Source organism: Cornus florida, unplaced genomic scaffold (assembly GCF_030987335.1).
Source record: "Cornus florida cultivar Cherokee Brave unplaced genomic scaffold, ASM3098733v1 CherokeeBrave_3.0.0_Hap2_Chr08, whole genome shotgun sequence".
Taxonomy (NCBI): Eukaryota; Viridiplantae; Streptophyta; class Magnoliopsida; order Cornales; family Cornaceae; genus Cornus; species Cornus florida.
In genome coordinates this window covers 38250980-38270008 of record NW_026775578.1, presented here as the reverse complement: position 1 = coordinate 38270008, position 19029 = coordinate 38250980, and the positions used below count along the sequence as shown (strand labels likewise).

The 19029-nt window shown below is 38.1% G+C and overlaps 1 protein-coding gene across 5 annotated transcripts; it reads right to left on the bottom strand.

Moving 5' to 3' along the window:
- Positions 1-712: 712 nt before the first annotated feature.
- LOC132271355 (uncharacterized) lies at positions 713-18563 on the bottom strand. 5 transcript variants are annotated; one of them, XM_059772706.1, is made up of 8 exons: positions 18395-18563; positions 16684-16891; positions 6290-6391; positions 5432-6184; positions 3197-3258; positions 2735-3105; positions 2327-2571; positions 713-2139 (listed from the first exon to the last, which is right to left on the bottom strand). In XM_059772706.1, the coding sequence occupies exons 2-8, from the start codon at positions 16870-16872 to the stop codon at positions 934-936; spliced, it is 2928 nt and encodes a 975-aa protein (XP_059628689.1). In that variant the 5' UTR covers positions 16873-16891; positions 18395-18563; the 3' UTR covers positions 713-933. The 5 variants fall into 5 exon arrangements, with proteins under 5 accessions (XP_059628689.1, XP_059628692.1, XP_059628691.1 ...); XM_059772709.1 differs by having other exon boundaries at positions 713-2088; XM_059772708.1 differs by having other exon boundaries at positions 2327-2568.
- Positions 18564-19029: the final 466 nt, after the last annotated feature.

Below are 19029 nucleotides of genomic sequence, written 5' to 3'. Positions count from 1 at the left end.
CATATTAATACAAACATAACTAGGTCACCACAAAATGAGTCTTATTTATCAATTCAATTTCAATCACTAATTCTGTGCGGGCGCTCTCCTGCGCGTCTAATGAACAAACCAATTTTTGGTACTAAAACGAGTGGGACAGGTGTTTCTCACTAAAATGAGGTGTGGTGGTGGTGGAGTGATAAGATGATAGTGCTGGCGAATTTCTATTTGTTTATGAGATGTTGTTTGACAACCTTAGCAAAAAGCATCGCCAATGGATAATTTTGTATTCTTATTTTTTCGATGACGGAAACTCACTGTCTCTAAATGCATTATTTTAATAGTTCAGACCTTTCTTAAATTCAGGAGGGTTTTGTACAATTACCTTATAATTCAGGGGGTTCATGCACTTTACTGATGTCTCTGTATAACCCATGCACTCTCTGTAATCTAAGAGGCTAGATTGAAAAAACTAAGCATACACACGCTCGTGTATTAGAAAAAAGTTATTCATAATATAGAAATTATTTTATGAAAAAATATGTTTTTTTTTAGAAATATTTAAGACTGGAGGACTCTTCTAAAGATTTTTTTAAATATTTATTCTTCCAACTTCTACCTCCCTTATATGTTATTTAAGATTATTTCCTAACAGAAGCGTAAATTACGGGTTGATAAATTTCGGCTTATATTTAAAGAAAGTTGAATTTAGAAACAAGACAACAACAAACAATACCGGAATTATTCTTCAAATTTTCGGATTTTTCAATGAGCCTGCTTGGTTCACCCATCTCATACAACAAAGAAAAAGAAAAAAACATTAAAACAAGTAGTTTAAAATCATCTTACATTCGCAACTACAAAATTCAGGGAAAAAAAAAAGGGCTGTACAGAAGATACCATAGCTACCTCTCTACATCTTACCCATGGATTGAGTGCAAAATCACCTTCCAGCTATGGCCTGACACTAAGATCATCAGATATGGTCTCCTCAGACGACGCATCGCTGTTGATGACGATCAAGTCATTTGGTTTCTTCGCACGATACTGATGAGGCCCATTTTGTTGAGCCGTCTGGATTCCTGCTCTCGACGGAAATTTCGTGCAATGGGCGGTATCAGATGGCTGTTGGTCAGTTGCCCTTGAGCCACTGTTATAGCTACTGTTGATTCTGTTCCTCCACCCATGATGTGGTTCTTTTGAGATGGATGAAGCAACTGAAGCCAAAGCTGGCTCCGAGGGACTTGGAGGAGGAGGGACGCTTACTGCTGCTTTGAGCCAATGTGGCAATTTAGACTTTGCAGCCAAACTTGTCGTAGGGCCACTAATCAATGAAGATTCAAAAACCTGTGTTACTTTGCCATCCAATTGGTTGTACATAACCCTGCCGTAATTCACTTCGTTACAATTCGAAAGAGAGGTCCTCAGGTTTGTTGCCAGATTCTGAAGCTGTATATTCCTGTTTTTCTGAACATTGGTCAAGTAGAATGGTGACCAGTTTGGTTGCGCATGTAGATTTCCAAGTGAGAGTGCCGTTTCAGCCACCAGATCTCTCTGGATTCCAGTTCTGGAATGCATGAAGCAACTGTTGTGTTCTGAAAAAACATCAGGCGATCTCAAATGCTTGAACTGGGAATTCAGTGTGCCATTCAAAAGTTTAGAATGTTCCTCCTCCCACCGCTCTGCCAGTTCTCTTGGCGTCCTCCATGGTGAGAAGTGAAACCGTGGATCCCTTAACATGGTATCCCAATTTCCCCTTCCATGTCTCCTCACACCTATCCAAAGAAAATCCAACTCCTCTTCTGACCACATAGTTGACGCCTCGAATTTTTCCAAGAAAATTCTGTTTCCTTTTACTGCTCTTTCTCTAGCTAAAATGTTGTCAAGCACCATCTTGTGTCTTAGAAGGGTTGATGTCTGGTCCGATGGAGACTGGAATACTGCATCTTGAAAAAATTCTCTAGATCTGATGCCAAAACTGGGCCATGGCAATGTCGTTGGGTTTGAGACATGAGCATCAATCTTAGGCTCCATTGGCAGAGATGAGCCAAGAAATAGTGCAGACCTTGTTCTTTCTTCAAAATCCAAGCATGGTGGAGTGACTTCTTGCTGTGTATAGGTTAAAGGAAACATATCATGGGTTTTGTCTTCTGTAAATAGCTGAAACCAACTCAAAATAATATGTTATACTCCATTCAACAGAAAATGGAAAACCTAAATTTTGACCATATAAAAGGAAAGGCAAATAACAGAGTTCCCACGAAAACAAGAATATTAACACCACTGTCTAACAAGAAAGTAGTATAATCAGCAAACTAGTAAATTAGGTACTTTTTATACCACCTACCTGCATGTAATTGTTATTTGACGTGACACCCATGAATACTGTAGAATTGTTTACAAAATCTTTGCAGTTGGCGCCAACTTTGTTTTCGGAAGTGCAAGCATTATTATGCATCTCGGAATGGTTGGTGGAGAGAGTTTCCCCAATTCTCTTATCTAACAATTGCAGAACCTTCCCTTGAGGAGATAACTGAGGTAAAACAGTAGTATGACTTCTGCTTGTGGAGTCCAAGGATTCGGGAAGGGCTGCTGATACAGCATATTATACATATAAATAAAGGGAAATGCATTACAAGTACGGTAGCATGAAACTGAACCAGCAAACTAAAAGTAGCAACACATGTCAATAAATGGACATATAAGCTCAACCCATGTGCATATCATGGTTGGAATGCTTAAGTAAAACCAGTACCAGGTGGACGAACAGATGGATCCAAACATGCTAGGGAGCCTCCATCTCTCTTGATCGTATCCTGCATTCTTGTTGACTGCAAACCTTCACTCGACAAAATTTGTGGTTGCTCTCCAGAGGAAGCATGATGCATGGATAATACTGATTGTTTATTTTCAGTAATAGTCTCGCTAAAGGAGTGCTTAATTACATCACTTGATGAAGCTCCTGAACAATTTATTTGATGATGTTGTTGGACCTCCATGGCAATATTGGGATGCGAAGAAGAAAGATTTAGTTCAGAACTCTGATCCAGTACTTCTCCAGCAACAGGTGAGCTGTCCTTTAATATGTAACCCCTGCTACATGGCTGTTCTCCCTCGTGTCTCAAACTGTTCAAAATGACTAAAGGAAAGTAAGTATATAGTTATATACAGATTCACTTTAAAGGTTGTTAAATGCCTGAGTTAATGTGTAACATACGTCTCAGTCTGAGGATCAAATCCTGCAAAAGTGCACGAGGATTCAACATCTTTGCTGGTTATCTGTCATAAATCAATGACTGATTGATTAACCGTCACTCACAAAAGGATGCAACATCTTGTAGCATATGTCACCTCTTCAACAGAATCAATTATTCAAAAAGAATGCAACAAAAAATGTTTATCCTAGTGGTCTTAACTTGTCAATTACACAGATTCATCAACTCACTGTCACCTCATAATGTAACCTTTTGTGAATAACATCAATGGCTAATCACAAACACACAACTATAAGACAACCCTGGTTGTTAGATTGATCGTAGCATCAGATTTTGTGAACCAATATCACCATTGTCCAACTAAAATCATTGCTAACATGTTCATTATGTTGAATCATTGTCCAACTAAATGCATGCCAGGTTGACCCAGGAAACAGGGGGCGGAGCCATAAATTAAAAATTTTGGGGCCAAACTAGTAATATATAAAAAAAAAAATTAAATTAAAAAAAAAAAAAAGTAATGTTAACAAAAAAAAAAAAAATTAAGAGCACATTTATAAATGATATAAATAGTGTACTAATAAGTTTTAACAATGGTTACGAACTTACAATAGTCATTTTTCTTGGAAACTCCCTTTAATAACCATAAATATATAATCACAAATCAGATTTTTTTAAAAAAATACATAATAGCATAAATAGAGGTTTGAGAGAGAGGGGAGGGGGAGACGGGGGTTGCTTGAGAATTTAGACAAGCAGGCAATGACATCACTTGGGAATTTGCCATCAATTGGGGATGGCAAATCCCATTTTAGCAAGCAATCTACACGTCTGAATGTCTATCAAAGATCTAAATCATATCAAAGAGTTAATAAACACCTGTTGACTCATGAAAAAACACATGTTATGTAGCCATACTTATCGAAACCTTCATGAACAATAAAGATCAACTGGCACCCATCCCAACTACTAAATATCAGCTATGAAAGGTGTTTCTACAGTTTGTGCTTACCCTGAGGCATAAGAATTATTTTGAAGTTCTATAGTGCCTTTAACTTGAACCAAAGCACTCCTTACTGAACTGTTACTGATCATCTTTCCCGTAAGACCAAAACATGGTAGCCAACTTGCTCTCAGCTGGTCATTATACGTTAACCAAGGAATTTCAAGGAAGTCGTGGTTGGCTAAGAGAGAAGTGCTGGCTATGAATGATGTCAAGGGGATCTCACCTCAAAAATTGGCCCAAGACACGTGTATCATCTAGATGACAAAATATTTTCAGGAACAAGCAAATCATAATGATTTTTGTCTCTATTTCCAGTTATCTTTTGATGTTTTGGAATGAATTCATCAAAATTCTTCTTATCAAGATATTCTTTTTCTCAGTATCTTTGATTAGTTTTGTGCTTACTCTTATGAACCAATGATTGCACACGCCATGCCATCCACTGGATTTTTTTCACAGATGAGAGAACTAACTAGATGGGTTATTTATAGCCAAAGGCCACAAGTGAGGCCTTATGCTATATGGAAAGGCAAAACAAGGGTCACTTCCAAAAAGTGACATATATCCCATTGTCCCCTTTCCACTTTCATGCAAGTTGGCACGCACTTGAACACTGAGAAAAGAGCCTCACAAGCCTTCTATTCATTCTTTTCTTCCCCTTTAATTTCCACATAACCCACTTAAATTAACAAAACTTAATTCCAAATCAATACCTAAACAAGTACTCTCTGATACGAATGCTACAAAAAAAAAAATCAGTAGTAACTTCATAAAGTGTCACAAATAAATCTAGTTTAAAATGACCAAAAACTGAGGTCCAATTTGCAGAAACTAGTTTCCGTTTTCATATTCCATTCTGAAGACGGATAGAAAGTTTCTGTTTTCATATTTCATTCTGAAGATGGAAAGAAATTATTAATATATATATATATATATATATGAAGTTTTGAAAACAAGGTCATTTTTTGATCAATCCACTTTTTCTTTTTTTGCAGTTTTTTTTTTTTAAAAAATAACCTTTTCTAGGATTTTTTTTCTCTCACAAACATCCCAGGGATAATTCATGTCCGATTCATATTTCTCCATTTCTGAAAACAGAACACAGTCCCCAGATGATGCCAAACAGGACCTTAATTTGCTTATTGCCTTCCTTATTGTCAAGTCAAGAAGATAATAAAATAATTCAAGTAACACGTCAAGAAGCCATTTGAAAGAATATAAGATAACATACTCTTTTTTGACCTTGAGCAAACAAAATCCCCATGCAAGGATCCTTCCCTGATTGCTTCAAGTTTGTTGATAGATCTACTGAACAGCCTTTGCAACATTCTGTTTCACATGAACAGGTAATAGCATGCACGGTGTTACAATCTTTGGTAGCCAATGAGCAATTTTTCTCCCCAAGCGGTGACTTGGTCTGTGTCTTAGTTGCATCTATAACCTTTTTCCCCTTGGATCTTCGACTGAAAGTAATTAGTGGGGTGGTCAACTTGGTTTCTGTGAGTGCATTAGCACATGAGGTACTGGACTTGTCTTTAATGAGTAAATCAGTTTCTTCTGAATTAAAGTTTTTCAAGATAGATGCACCAGTAGATTCAGAGCTGCATTTTATTTCAAAAGAGGAATTTAAGTTGACAAGTTCCAATGTCCTTTCAGTATTCATCTCCACTGATTGAGGTACTGTATTCCCGCCATTGTATGCAGAGCCAGAGCCCACAAATGAACATGAGCCTACCTGGATGTGACTTGGTTTCCCCTTAGACGATAAATCTTCAGAAAATGGCCCAGCTGAGTCCTTATGGCAGATACCTTCACCAGGACTCTCCATCAAAAATGATTGAGAATCAGGTGATGTTTTCCTCAGATCAGAATCTTCAATTTGATTCTTTTCCTTCAGTCTGTTCGATTTTCTGACTTGCGGAGAAATTGAAGAATCTTGCTGTTTGATACAACCAGCGCATAGTCTTTTCCCGCAACGAATGCGCTTCAACAGGAGATAGAGATATGCAATATCAATGTAACATTCATAAAAAATTAACTAAACATGATAAAGAAGTATGCTCTTGCCTTTGTGAAAAATTTAAGATACCTTGAAGGAGGAATTAAGACATTGAAGATGACATGGCCGAAAGCAGCTATCACAATGTAGCAGATCACCATTGATGCCACATACAGCACATTCAAGACATATCTGCATGAAAGTTGAACTATAAGGAGAAAATATAAGTAAATAAAACCAAATATAGTAGAGAGGTTCACAAAACACAAACCTAAAGGAAATCAATTTTTTTTAAAAATAAAGTAGGTACCGGAACCCAGTTCACTACATGTTTAAATATCTACTGCACATGTGGCATACTTCATTTGGCCAAGTAGGAATGACCTATCCTGCCACATCTCATAAGAAAGGCTGTGTGGCATTTCTCCAACAACTTGCATCCTCCATTCAATGGTCAAGACATGCATTCATCTCTTGATGTGGCCAATATAAATGTCACACGTGGCCTATCTACTTTTACACACACACCATGCTGTGAAACATATCCAGAATCAATGCACATAATGCCATGACCTTGGACATCGACCTGTGGCCGTGATGGTGGGGTTTTGTGTGTGTGGAAGAAGTGGGAAAGGTTCTATACAAAAGCTCAGTCTTGGCTAGACCATCCTCTTAATATGTGTTTCTTGAGAAGTTAGCTCTTTCCTGAATGTGTGAACTTAATCTCGTGCACCTTGCACTCTCTAAGCCACCTACTGGCACAACCTCCCTGATGCACTTAATCCAGCTTGGATCCGGAGCAAGGAGGTCTTATGAGCTCAGTGAGCAATCACCGTGTGATTTGCGCTACGGACCACAATAAAAGCCTAGGGATCTCATGACTTGACAGCTAAAACTGGGGATTGTTGTCTTACTTATCAAAAAGAAGAAACTGAGGATTGTTTTAAGTGTATTATTAGCCACATCAACATCCTTACTCGTTGTAAGAGATATTACATGTCCTTTGAAACATGTGTCCCCCACATCTTGCACTCCCTGCTTGCCATCTCATCTGAAAACATTTTTCTATGACTTGCTGGCATCTCTATCTAGCCAAGTTGCTCCTAGTTAGGATCCATCTATCACCAGCTGTCCTTACTCAAATCGCAACATAAAGGAAGGAGGACAGTGACCTCCCTCCCTCCTTAGACTGGCTGGAGGCTTTCACACTAACTCAGTCATACCTCTATTAAGTATCTTCAAAGCAGACCGAGATGTTTACCACCCCCTGCCCCCTCCAAAACCCAAAAAAAAAAGGCCCACATACCTACATTTTATCAACACCAGTGAATATCTTGAAACCTCCTCCCGCTGCAACAACGTTTCATGTCAAAGATGCTGAAACTCGTAACACCTTCTCATAGGCCAAGTTTGGATGCACTAGCTCAGCATCAATCTTATCTAAAAGAAATTTGGGAAAATAAAGCGCTCACTGTACCATGCTCAGGAGTCTATTTGCTAGACACGAGGTCCATATATCAAAATTCAAAAGCAGGGTTCTTTGACCCTTCTGATGATGATGAGGGGACATACTATCCCCACCTCATGGAATCACTATTCTAAGATAGGAGGACACAATAAGGCATTTTTCATCAAAATCAAAAACCGAGAAGCTCCAGGTCCCAAACACAACCTGACCCCAAGCCTTTACACTAAAATCCCTTGTGGATGAGTTGACACTGCAAAGCTAATTTAGCACATGAACTTAACACCTCAATGCACTTCTCTTTGTCAAAATTTCTCCTCAACACTGCAAGCTATTTATGAAATTCCTAGGCTTATCCCTTTGATCACCTATTATAAACTCAACATGCGTGGAAACTCTCACTCAGTATGGCAACATGGGGGTAAAGTTACTCTTATAAAGAGCACTTTATCAAGCCTTCCCACATATTTTTTATCTATGTTCCAAATTCCATGCTCCGTTGCTAATAGGATTGAAAAAATTCAAAGGGATTTCCTTTGGGGCGGAAGGGGAGAAGAGTTTAAGTATCACCTTGTCAGATGGGAGCAAGTTTGCAAGCCTATGAAGTTGGGTGGTCTTGGTATCAGAAGACTGGTTCCTTTTAACCAAGCTCTCCTAGGCTAGTCTCATGTCGGTTTGGGGAAGAGATTGGCAGTTGGTCTACCCGTCCGGTTACTCTTGTGAGAGGAGTCGGGGTGTGGAAATCCATTCGGAAGGGATGGGACGTCTTCTCTTCTCATATCAGATTCAAAGTTCGTGACGGCAAATGTGTTCATTTCTGGGAAGATCTTTGGTGTGATGATCAGCCATTCTCTCGTACATTTCCCAGACTATACAGTATTGTAGTTGATAGACACGCCTACGTAGCTGACTGTTATCGGCTTGATAGTAGTGGGATTACGTGGAACGTGCACTTTTGGCGTTTCTTTCAGGATTGGGAGTTGGATGAAGTATGTGTTCATCTGGATCAATTGTATTGGCAGGAAGGAGTTGGCAAAGGTAGTGACGATCTGACATGGATTCCCTTTTCCCATAGTCGTTTCGAAGTCCGATCTTTGTTCTTATGTCTATCTAATTTTGATAGCCTCGACTTTCCGTAGAAGACTATTTGGCGTTCTATGGCTCCAACTAGGGTGTCATTCTTTGTATGGACCGCTGTTTGGGGTAAGATACTGACGATTGATAATTTGAGGAAAAAGGGGAATTGTTTTTTTTTAATTGGTGTTGCCTATGCAAGCAAGATGGTGAGTCAATTAATCATATCCTCATGCACTGCCCCGTGGTGCACGACTGTTGGAATCTTATTGTTGGGTTGTTTGGCATGCGTTGGGTAATGCCACGTTCTTCTAAGGATTTGATTCATGCTTGGAGAAGATGTCATGTGAGAAGAGGTGTACGCGATTACTGGAGAATTGTCCCACATTGCGTTTGGTGGTGCATCTAGAAGGAGAGAAATAACAGAATGTTCGGAGGGAATGAGTCATCTACGGCGACGCTAAAACTTTATATTATTCGCTCTCTTTTCAATTATGTCAAGAGGAGTTCTTGCTCCTCTTCCGATGATTTAATTATTTTTTTGGATTCTTTGGGGCCTTCGCCACTGGTTCCACTTTTGTATAAGGGACGCGTTCCCCCTTTTGAACGCCTTTTTATTTATTTCTTACTTATCAAAAAAATAAAAATAAATAAGGCAACATGGATACTTCCCTTAAGCTGGATTCTAGAAATCAAGAACAAAAATGAAAATTAAAAACTTTTTCAGATCAAATGTTTTTTTGTTTTCAAACGACTTCAATGGCTGTGATCATAATGTCACAAAACTGCTGGCAGAACTACTCTTGGTAACTCCTTTTAGAGTTATTTACTTGGGACTATCCCCGGACGGAGTCACTGATATCAAGCTATTCCCTGAGAGGTCAACCATGCCACAAGATCTTCCCCATAAAGTCACCCACCAAATTGTTCCCTGCCAACTATGAGATTTTCCTCTAGAGTCAAACCTGGCATCAAGTTCACGAGATTTCACATGAGGTACTCCTATGAGATTTTCCCGAGGTCATTCCTGGCACCAAGCATTCAGGATCTTCACATGAAGTATGTCTTGACCAATGTACACAAGATCTTCCTAGTAGTCACTCACTGAAACATAACATTTCTGTCATCCCAACCAATACCATGTTTAGTATCAACTAGATCACATTCCTAGCTTCAAAAGTTCACAATCATGTTCGCAAACCACAATCGTAATTCATAAGCATATACATATATGTATGTACATCCCAAATTCACTATTGGTAACTACCAACCAAGATCTTCCCAGGAAGTTTCTCCTGACAAGTGTGCACAAGAGCTACCTGGAGTCACTCCTGATACATACCAATGCTGTCATCCGAACCAATACCATAATTAGTACCAACTCGATAACAATCCAAAACTCAAACCACCGCAATCCTAGACTCAAAGTTGACAATCACCTTGCCAAACCACAATTTTTTTTCATAAGAACATACATAGATGTACATCCTGTCTAAAATTATATTAACAATTCATATCAAGCATATCAAAGCCAACAAAGATTCTAAGTGTACCAAAGCTTTCAGTCCATGATTTACATCATTATGATGACATTAATGCAGCTTCTATTATTAGATTCCAAATGCATAATCTTAACTCTCAACAAGATTAGGTTCTCAATGCATAACCTCAACTCACAATAAGCTATGAAGTATGGATATTTCTGAGGACAGATCCCTAATGTGTCCAACACAAACACTCCACATATACTCACACATACATGTCCAATACTTCGTTAACACATCCATAATTTAAATTCTTTTTTATTTTTTTATTTCTGCACGTATGTGATAATTCTCATATATTTCGGCCACGTATCCAATACCATCTCAAATATTTGCATGCATATTTAACAGGTATTAAACACTAAAATGTAACTTTTCCATGTATAATATTAATTTCATAATTGTTAAGAAAACTTAAAAGTTCTAAAAAAAAGTATTAAGATATATAGAATGTCTAATTTAGTCCAAAATTATCCATGTACTATAACTCTCAACCCTCACCTTGTTTATCATATATTTTTATAGATAAATGACAGTAACAATATATATATATATAACATGAAAAACAATTACAGTACCACATAAATTTATCCATAAATATATATGTATATATATATTAATTTTTAGGCATATCTATATTAATATTATATATGTTATCGTATCATTTTTTTCAGAATTTGTTGTGTTGCCATACACATATTGTGTTGTGTCCGTAGAACAAGCCAATCCGAGATATATAAGGGGATGTGTGTTACTATCTATTAAACATCTCTAGATCATGGCATCATCAATTAATTTTCAATAAGCCATTCTTTCGAGGTTCAGATTCATTTTTCCATTACCTGCACGTCTGTGTATTCATAGGTTCAACTCGTGATTAAATCAATTAAGCAGATGGTTAAAAAGATAAAATGACATTAAACAAATCCGTGTTCTAGCATGTTTTTAGTTCAGCGCTCACATATCCAACATGTTATTGAACCAATAATATGAATTTGCTTTTGAGCCATTCAAAAATCCAGGAATACAAGGCCAATTGTTCTGGCTTCAGAATTGATTGAACACATATGCCATGGTTTCAAGATTGATCGGACATGTATCACACGCCCATGTCTGAGTGCACGTGGCCAACACGAGAACATCACGCATTTCTTAAAAGTCCATGTAACATAGACCTCTAATGAGGCATCCCTGGTGACTGCTCCAATAGTACGTCTTGAATCTGCAACAGCTACTGAGCTTGATTCATCCTCTTCCTAAAAGCAGAGAAAGGGTTTAGTGGTAAATTTGTTAGAAATTCTTTCAGAAGGTTATGTGTCCAAGTCTTCTGACCAAGATGTTTTGCATTTTAAGCAACAACTGGAGTCTCTTAGAAATCGTATGAAAGCTGGATGCCTGGACAAAGTGGCCAAAGTTGGCAGGAAATTAAGGAACAGTTCAAATCTGCAAACCAAAAAACAATCACTTCCCCAATTAATCATGAATCCGCACCCAGCTTGCTGATTCGCAGGTTGCGGGCACATCCCTCCATCCAGGTGGATGGAACGTGTGAGATTGTGACACTCCTAAAAGTATACGATCACCACAATCTCTTCATTAGTGAATGTATCAGCTGCAATGTTAAGCCAGCCAAATATCTCCCAACACATCAGCTGGCAGACGTCATCAAGGGTGGGAACAAACTACCAATACTCTATCTCAATGTCAGAGTCTCAAATGCCAGCATAGTCCCTTTGAATCATCAATTTCTTCTAGTTCTCTACTGCAGGAGACTACCAACAAATTTAGCCTCATTTCAAACCCTTTAACTTGATATATGATCCACTGAAACATTCCGAAAATCACAGGGAGATGATTTTCATATTGGATGGAAGAATGAAGTAATCCTCCCTCCTTACTGTGAAGTTCGTGAACATAAACAGTACTCAGGCTCAATAATGGGCTAATAGCTACATACTCCAAGGATTCCTCACCAATAATAAACCTCAAATCTGCTAACAGATTTTTGGACCCTGGTACAGAAGAAATACTCAGTGTCCAAGTGTGGATTACTCCTTTTTTTCCCCTTTTATGTTTTTTGGAGGGACTTTGGGGGAGGTGACTTGTTTGAAAGTACAGTTCCTGACATTCTGCAACTTGCAAAGAATAGAAAGAAATATTGCAACAGCCTCAAAAAAGAAAAGGATAACGAAATTGCGAGGTTTAAGCACCGGCCCTCTAAGAAACTCAACTGTAAACTATCAATAACATTTTTAGTGTATGTTATATAGGGAAGAAGATCAGTATGGCATATCGAATTATTAAAACCAAATTATAAGCACAAGCAGTTCACAACTTATTATCGTCTCATAAACAAGTTCTTAGCTGTTACCAAGATTATGGTAAGTTTCACTCTGTTTACATTCTACTGACCGTCTACTGATTAACAAGTTAGGATCATTCATATAAAAAAACAGTGGCATCAATTTTCATCTCTTTGATAATTTATACAGAGGTCACAAATTGGTTCGTAAATAATCATCATCATGCCCAAATTCCAAAATGACCCCTCAACCAACCATACCATGACCAAGGAAAAAACAAAGGCAACCACGGAAGCATCCAGGAGATATGAAAAATTGAAACATCATAGAGCCCCAAAAATCAACACCAAGCTATACAAAGACAAAACGGAACCTATGAACTCAAAGAGCCCATGAAGTCAACAATCTCCTCAAGAGAGGAGTAGTCTCTCCCCTGACCCCAACAAAAAAGGGTACAAATAATAGAAAATTTCAGCATCCCAATGGAGGACTCCTTCCCATCAAAAGATCTACAATTCCGCTCTTTCCAAAGGCTCCACCAAATGCAAAAGGGGGTCACCCTCCAAAAGACTCTTGCCTGAGCCCCCACCCATTGGCCCCTCCAAATATCCAACAACTCCCGAGAGGTCCGAGGCATGACCCAATGAATTCCAAACAATCCAAAAATCAAACTCCAACAATCATGAGTCACAAGACAAAACATCCCACCCCTTTCCAATGGCCCTCCACACCCCCACTCCACTAGCAAGCCTGACTGGTCTAACTGACCATCCTCCTCTCTCCTCCCAAAAGCAACACGAAATAACCCTTCTCCATAATCTGTGTCTTTTACTGCCAAATCTCCAAAGCCACTTGCCGAGAAGAGCACTATTGAAAGGGGCCAATCTTCTAATACCAAGCCCTCCCAACTGAATAGGCCTGCAAACCTGCTCCCATTTGACAAGATGATACTTGAACTCCTATCCGCGACCTCCCCAAAGGAAGTTCCGTTGAAGCCTCTCAATTCTTCCAACAATAGAGGCTGGAATCCGAAAAAGCGAAAGAAAGTACGTTGGGAGGCTTGACAGAGACTCTTCACTAACGTAACTTTACCACCCTTTGACAAATATTGCTTTTTCTATCCAGCTAATCTTCTCTCGACCCGCTCAATCACCGGGTTCCAACTTCCCACCCTCCTAGCCGAGTCCCCCAGCGGCAAACCCATATACGAGATAGGAAAGCGTTGCGTCCCACACCTTAAAACAGCAGCCAGAGTGTCCACCTCCTGAACCTCCCCCACAGGAACAATCACGCTCTTACCCACGTTAACTTTCAAGCCAGAAACAGCCTGAAAGCAAACCAAAACACATCTCAGATACCTTAATTGGGACACCTCTGCCTCACAAAAAACAATAGTGTCATCCGTAAAAAGTAAATGAGAGATCTCCATCTGCTGAGCTGAGACAAGGCCAATCTTGAAACCCCTAATAAAACCCAAATCCACCGCCCTTCTCATCAACCTACCAAGAGTCTCCATAACAATAATAAAAAAAAAAGGGGGAAAGAGGGTCCCCCTGCCTCAACCCACGAGAACTACCAAAGAAGCCCGAAGGAGACCCATTCACCAACACTGAAAACCTGACAGTGAAAACACATGAAACAATCCATTTTCTCCATTTCTCACCAAAGCCCATCCTCTCCAACAGATAGAACAGAAAATTCCACTAATCACAATAATAATAAGGGCAAATTACAATGACCTCCCGTGAGGTTTGGCCAAATTACAAACGGATGACACTTGAGCAAAAAGTTGCAATGACCTCCCCTCTAACGATTTGGGGCAAATGGACGTCAAAAATTAGGATGAAATGACTATTATACCCTGATTATTATAATAATAAATATATTAAAATTTTTATGATGTGAATTGACAATTTTGCCACCAATTATTATAGTTATTTCCCTCCACCTTCCCTCTGTCTATCCTCTCTCTCATCTCAACTTCCTCAAACATGGCCGTCGCTGCCCACCGCCCACCACCACCATCCTCAACCATGGCCGCCACCTCCTACCATTTCCACCACCGTTGCCACCACCACTACCATCTCTCTCCTCTCTTCTCCACTTCTTCCCAACACCACAACAATGTTGTTATTGTTGCTGGTGTGGCCTTCACTTTCACACTTGTCGTCATCAAAAACTTTTAGGTACTTAGCAATATTATACAATAACACTCGGTCTACAAACGCATGGCTAAAGGTTGGACTTCAAACTTGTTCCTCGATTATTCCTCTCTACCTTGATTTGGTGTAGAAACCCAAATGGAGAGTAGAACTTAACAGCCATATTTGGTGGTTCACCTTATGTTCATCTCTAGTTTCATTTACAGCTACGAGTTTTTCGCCCATTAAAACAACGTTTTTTGTAATTTGATGACACTCTTAGGGTAATAGCGTCTTTTTCTCTTAGTTGAGGGGGATTTTGGTCACTAAACCAATTATTTTGACGGCACTAACGGAATTTTGGACGGAGGGGTGTATTTGTCATAATGGGACACTCCATAGGGGAACACGGTGCAACTTTTTGCAAAAATATCATCCGTGTGTAATTAGGCCAAACCTCAAGGGAGGTCACTGTAATTTACCCTAATAATAATAAGAATCATGGACACCAAAAAAAAATTGTCAACAAGACCTGCATCGACGTCCTGTCAGGTAAAAAATATATATTGTATAAATATTACAACTTAAGAGGAAACACTGGTTTAGAATTCCAAAACAAGAACAAGTAAAAATGAACTCAAAATCCTTAAGAGAACTTGAATTAGTGATAAATGGGATTGAAAATCACATGAGAGTAAATTTACTGTGAAAGAGGCGTTAATGAAACTTTAATGGACATGAATATGCCCAATGACGAACCCAAAAATTATACAAGGGGGGCGGCCTTGAACGACAAAAACAATTTTTTAAAAAAAATTATCGTAATAAACAAAAGAATTTTCATTAATTGATATTTTCGAGTACAATTACAATTGTTTTAGACAAGTTTTCATATTTTGAGAATGCCATATGACAACTTCATTATCTATGCTACCAAATATCTTTTCTTTTAACATATACACTCAAATTATGACTCATCCATTGATCTCATTGGATTGCGCAATTGATTGTTCACAATATTCATAGCAAAAAATGCCCTTTGTATAGTGGTAGATGCTAGAGAGAGAGAGAGAGACGATTACCATGGATGTGGGGCGGTAGAGAGTGAGAAAACGAGATGTGGGGCGGTAGAGAGTGAGAAAACGAGAGAGAGAGAGAGAGAGACTAAACTACTTTACTTTCTTTAAGACTGAAAAATATTAATGGGGACAAGAACATAGAGTGGGGTATTTTTAAAATTTTAACAAAAACTATAGGTCATAATGTAAATAAAACAAATCAGTGACGGTGGACGCCCCCACTCAGCCCTTCATAGGTCCACCCCTGTATATACAATCATCACGTTTTGACCCAACAAGTTTCTATATAATTACGTTACTTGGAAATTTTTTTTTACGAGGGCCATAACATTAAGTGTTCCTCATTCAATCTTTTAGCCCTCTTAGCATTAATCCTCTGTAATCAAAATGTCAAAATCTAAAGAGCATACCAGAATGAATAAACGACTTATACAGAAAAACAGTATCCCACCCTAACTTCTATTGAACTTGTTCAATTTTCTTGAACCTTCGTTTTCAGTACAACTAACGATAGGCCCAGCAAGAAATCAAGGCTATTATGGTACCCAACAGCCTAGCTCTAGAGCACCCACACAAAAAAGCTGCCAAATGTCCAATTGAGACTAAAAATTATATCTCAGATATAAATAAGTTTCCAGTGATAAAAATTAGTCCTGCAATATTCCCAACATATTAAACACTGTAAGAATTCACCTAAGTCAATATATTGACAAAGCATATTCATTTTGATATAATTTCACAAACATGATTATTCTTGAATACGTTGCCAAACAAAAAAAATGTCATGGGTTGGGTTGCAAAAAGATGACATTAACTATAGAATCCAGACTGTTTCAAATTTAGTATGGTTTCCAACTTCCGAAAGAATATGATCTCACCTGTGAATCTGTTTTGTGATTTTCTGATTTATGTTCTTCAGTCAAGTCGTCATCCTGATCTGGCGTAGCTAAGGTATTATCAGCTGGGCACTTAGAAGCAGAATTAAGGCACCCATTTTCATACAAGAGACGAGATTTTGTCGATGGTCGCTTTCGCTTATATGTTATAACCACTTTACTATCAAACATTTAGCTTCGAGCAGAATTCCTGTCACAAATGACTAAAACTGTAACTTTATGACTCAAGAAGAATTAAGTATTTTCTTCTTAATACTGACAACTGTCATTGATGCTACTGAAACAGCAAACAGTATATAACAGCAACAATAAAAAATTTCATATGAACCAAATTTAGACAAGCAGGCAATGACATCACTTGGAAATGCAATAGAAGAACAATTCTCAAATACATACAATATCTAATTTATACTAAAATGTCAGAGCACATAGAACTTTCATTTCTCATTTTCATATATCTAGAGTAAGAATCGAGCCCCAAACCGCTCCCCTTCGCTCCTTTTTAGATGTCATGTCAATAAGCAACCATTGTGCAACTAGTGTCACGACAATCCTGATGACTTACGATTAGCAAACTTATTATAGATGCGCCAAGAAGAAATAGAGCAAAACTGCTCGTAAATAGGAACCTTCAAGCTTCATAGACATTCACCAACTTAAGTAACAAATTGAACTGCAAATTCTAGCTGAAAAACATCATGGTTAAGAGTTTGATGTTCTAATTGTTGTAGTTACTACTTTATATATAAATCAACGATTCAAAATTTCTGATTGTGATGGTCCATTACATCAATTTTCATTATACTTCAAGAAACATCCAAGGGGAATTCAATTACAAAGTCATTTGCTGACTGTGAACTGTGAACCTAATTCTCATAATAGGCTGCAAATGAAACTTTATAGCGCAGATTTCTTAGTGCCATGTTAAGATAAAAAAATTTATACCTCCAAGAGAGCTAGAACGCATAAATTGCCATACTATTATTGGCCGCATATAGCCACAAAAATAAATAACTAAAAAATAAAAAATAAAAATTGCGGACATTAGTAAGTGCCCTTAGTGAGAAAAAAACATTTCTATAGCAATATCCCACATCATGCTTCATAAAAATTGAGACCCATAATCACACCCTCACCATTAGCCACCTCTCTAAAGAATACATACCCACACATACATATAATCAAATTGAACTCGAACTACATAATTTAAGCAGCCAATAACACAAGTGTAACAAAAAAAAAACCGATCAATTAACTCACATTTTGGTAATTTGAACAAGAATGTATTTCCCCAAAAAAATGCTACTCTCTCTCTCTCTTACCTCCACCAAAAAATTCCTAATTATATTACATCAAAAAAAAATAAATAAATAAAAAATACAAAGTATGCAAAACACAATAAGGAACAACAATACATCTAACTCAACAAGAATGAGTAATTCAGGTTTTTGTTTTATTTCGGTTAATAAAAAATTTACCTTTATTATAATATTTCATTTAAGAAAATCATTAACATTTCATCATCACCTTCATAGTTTGAATAAAATGAAACTCTGAAAAAACATGATCAGCCAAATTGATACTCCCGAGGCCACATATATGCATACACAAACACATAGATACAAGTAACAGAGAAAAATCAAACCGATAATAAAAAATAAAAATAAAATAAAATAAAACTGCAGAAATTAACTTGATGAATTAGAGAAGTGGAGTGAGAAACAAAGTCGGAAAAAACGCCGGCGTGTAGGAGGTAAGGAGAGAGGGAGGGGGGAGGGAGTTGCTGCCACTTTCTCTCTCTAAACGTTTCTCTCTCTTCTTTTTCCCTGTAATGTGTGTGTGGGGGGAGCGACTGGACGAAACGTTTCTGTGCATTCACTGCGTCATTGTCCAGTGGACATATCTATAGGTGTGGGCTCACCGTTCACTTTGATACTCGCACCTGATGTCTACGCGTCCAAAGCCAAGAAAAGAAGGTTGACAGCTGGCATCACTTTTTCAGAGGTCTTGGACACGCGCGCGTGTTCGTGTTTTAGAAGACATTGATGTGGGTCCCTTGGGCTGGACATGAATCTGGGCTTGAACTGTGGGTTTATGGCTCGTTGTGGTTGTGGCCCTGTGGCTCTCTTCATGGACTGACCACCTGATCAACATAATTATTTTGGTGGGTAGCGACATTGAGCAAGTCTAGCTATTATTGGTTTATTTTAGGTGCAATATTTTCATAAAGTTGGTTTGGATTATATATAATTATTAATCATGTTAAATAATTACAATTTAAGAGAATCTCCGCCATGAATTGCTACATACATTAGAGGCTAAAAAATG

Coding starts and splice junctions, on each gene's coding strand:
- LOC132271355 (XM_059772706.1), bottom strand. CDS start 16,872: ATGTTTGATAGTAAAGTGGTTATAACATATAAGCGAAAGCGACCATCG. Junction 6,392..16,683: donor ATCACAAAACAGATTCACAG/GTGAGATCATAT, acceptor ACTTTCATGCAG/ATATGTCTTGAATGTGCTGT. Junction 2,572..2,734: donor TCCATCTGTTCGTCCACCTG/GTACTGGTTTTA, acceptor ATGCTGTATCAG/CAGCCCTTCCCGAATCCTTG.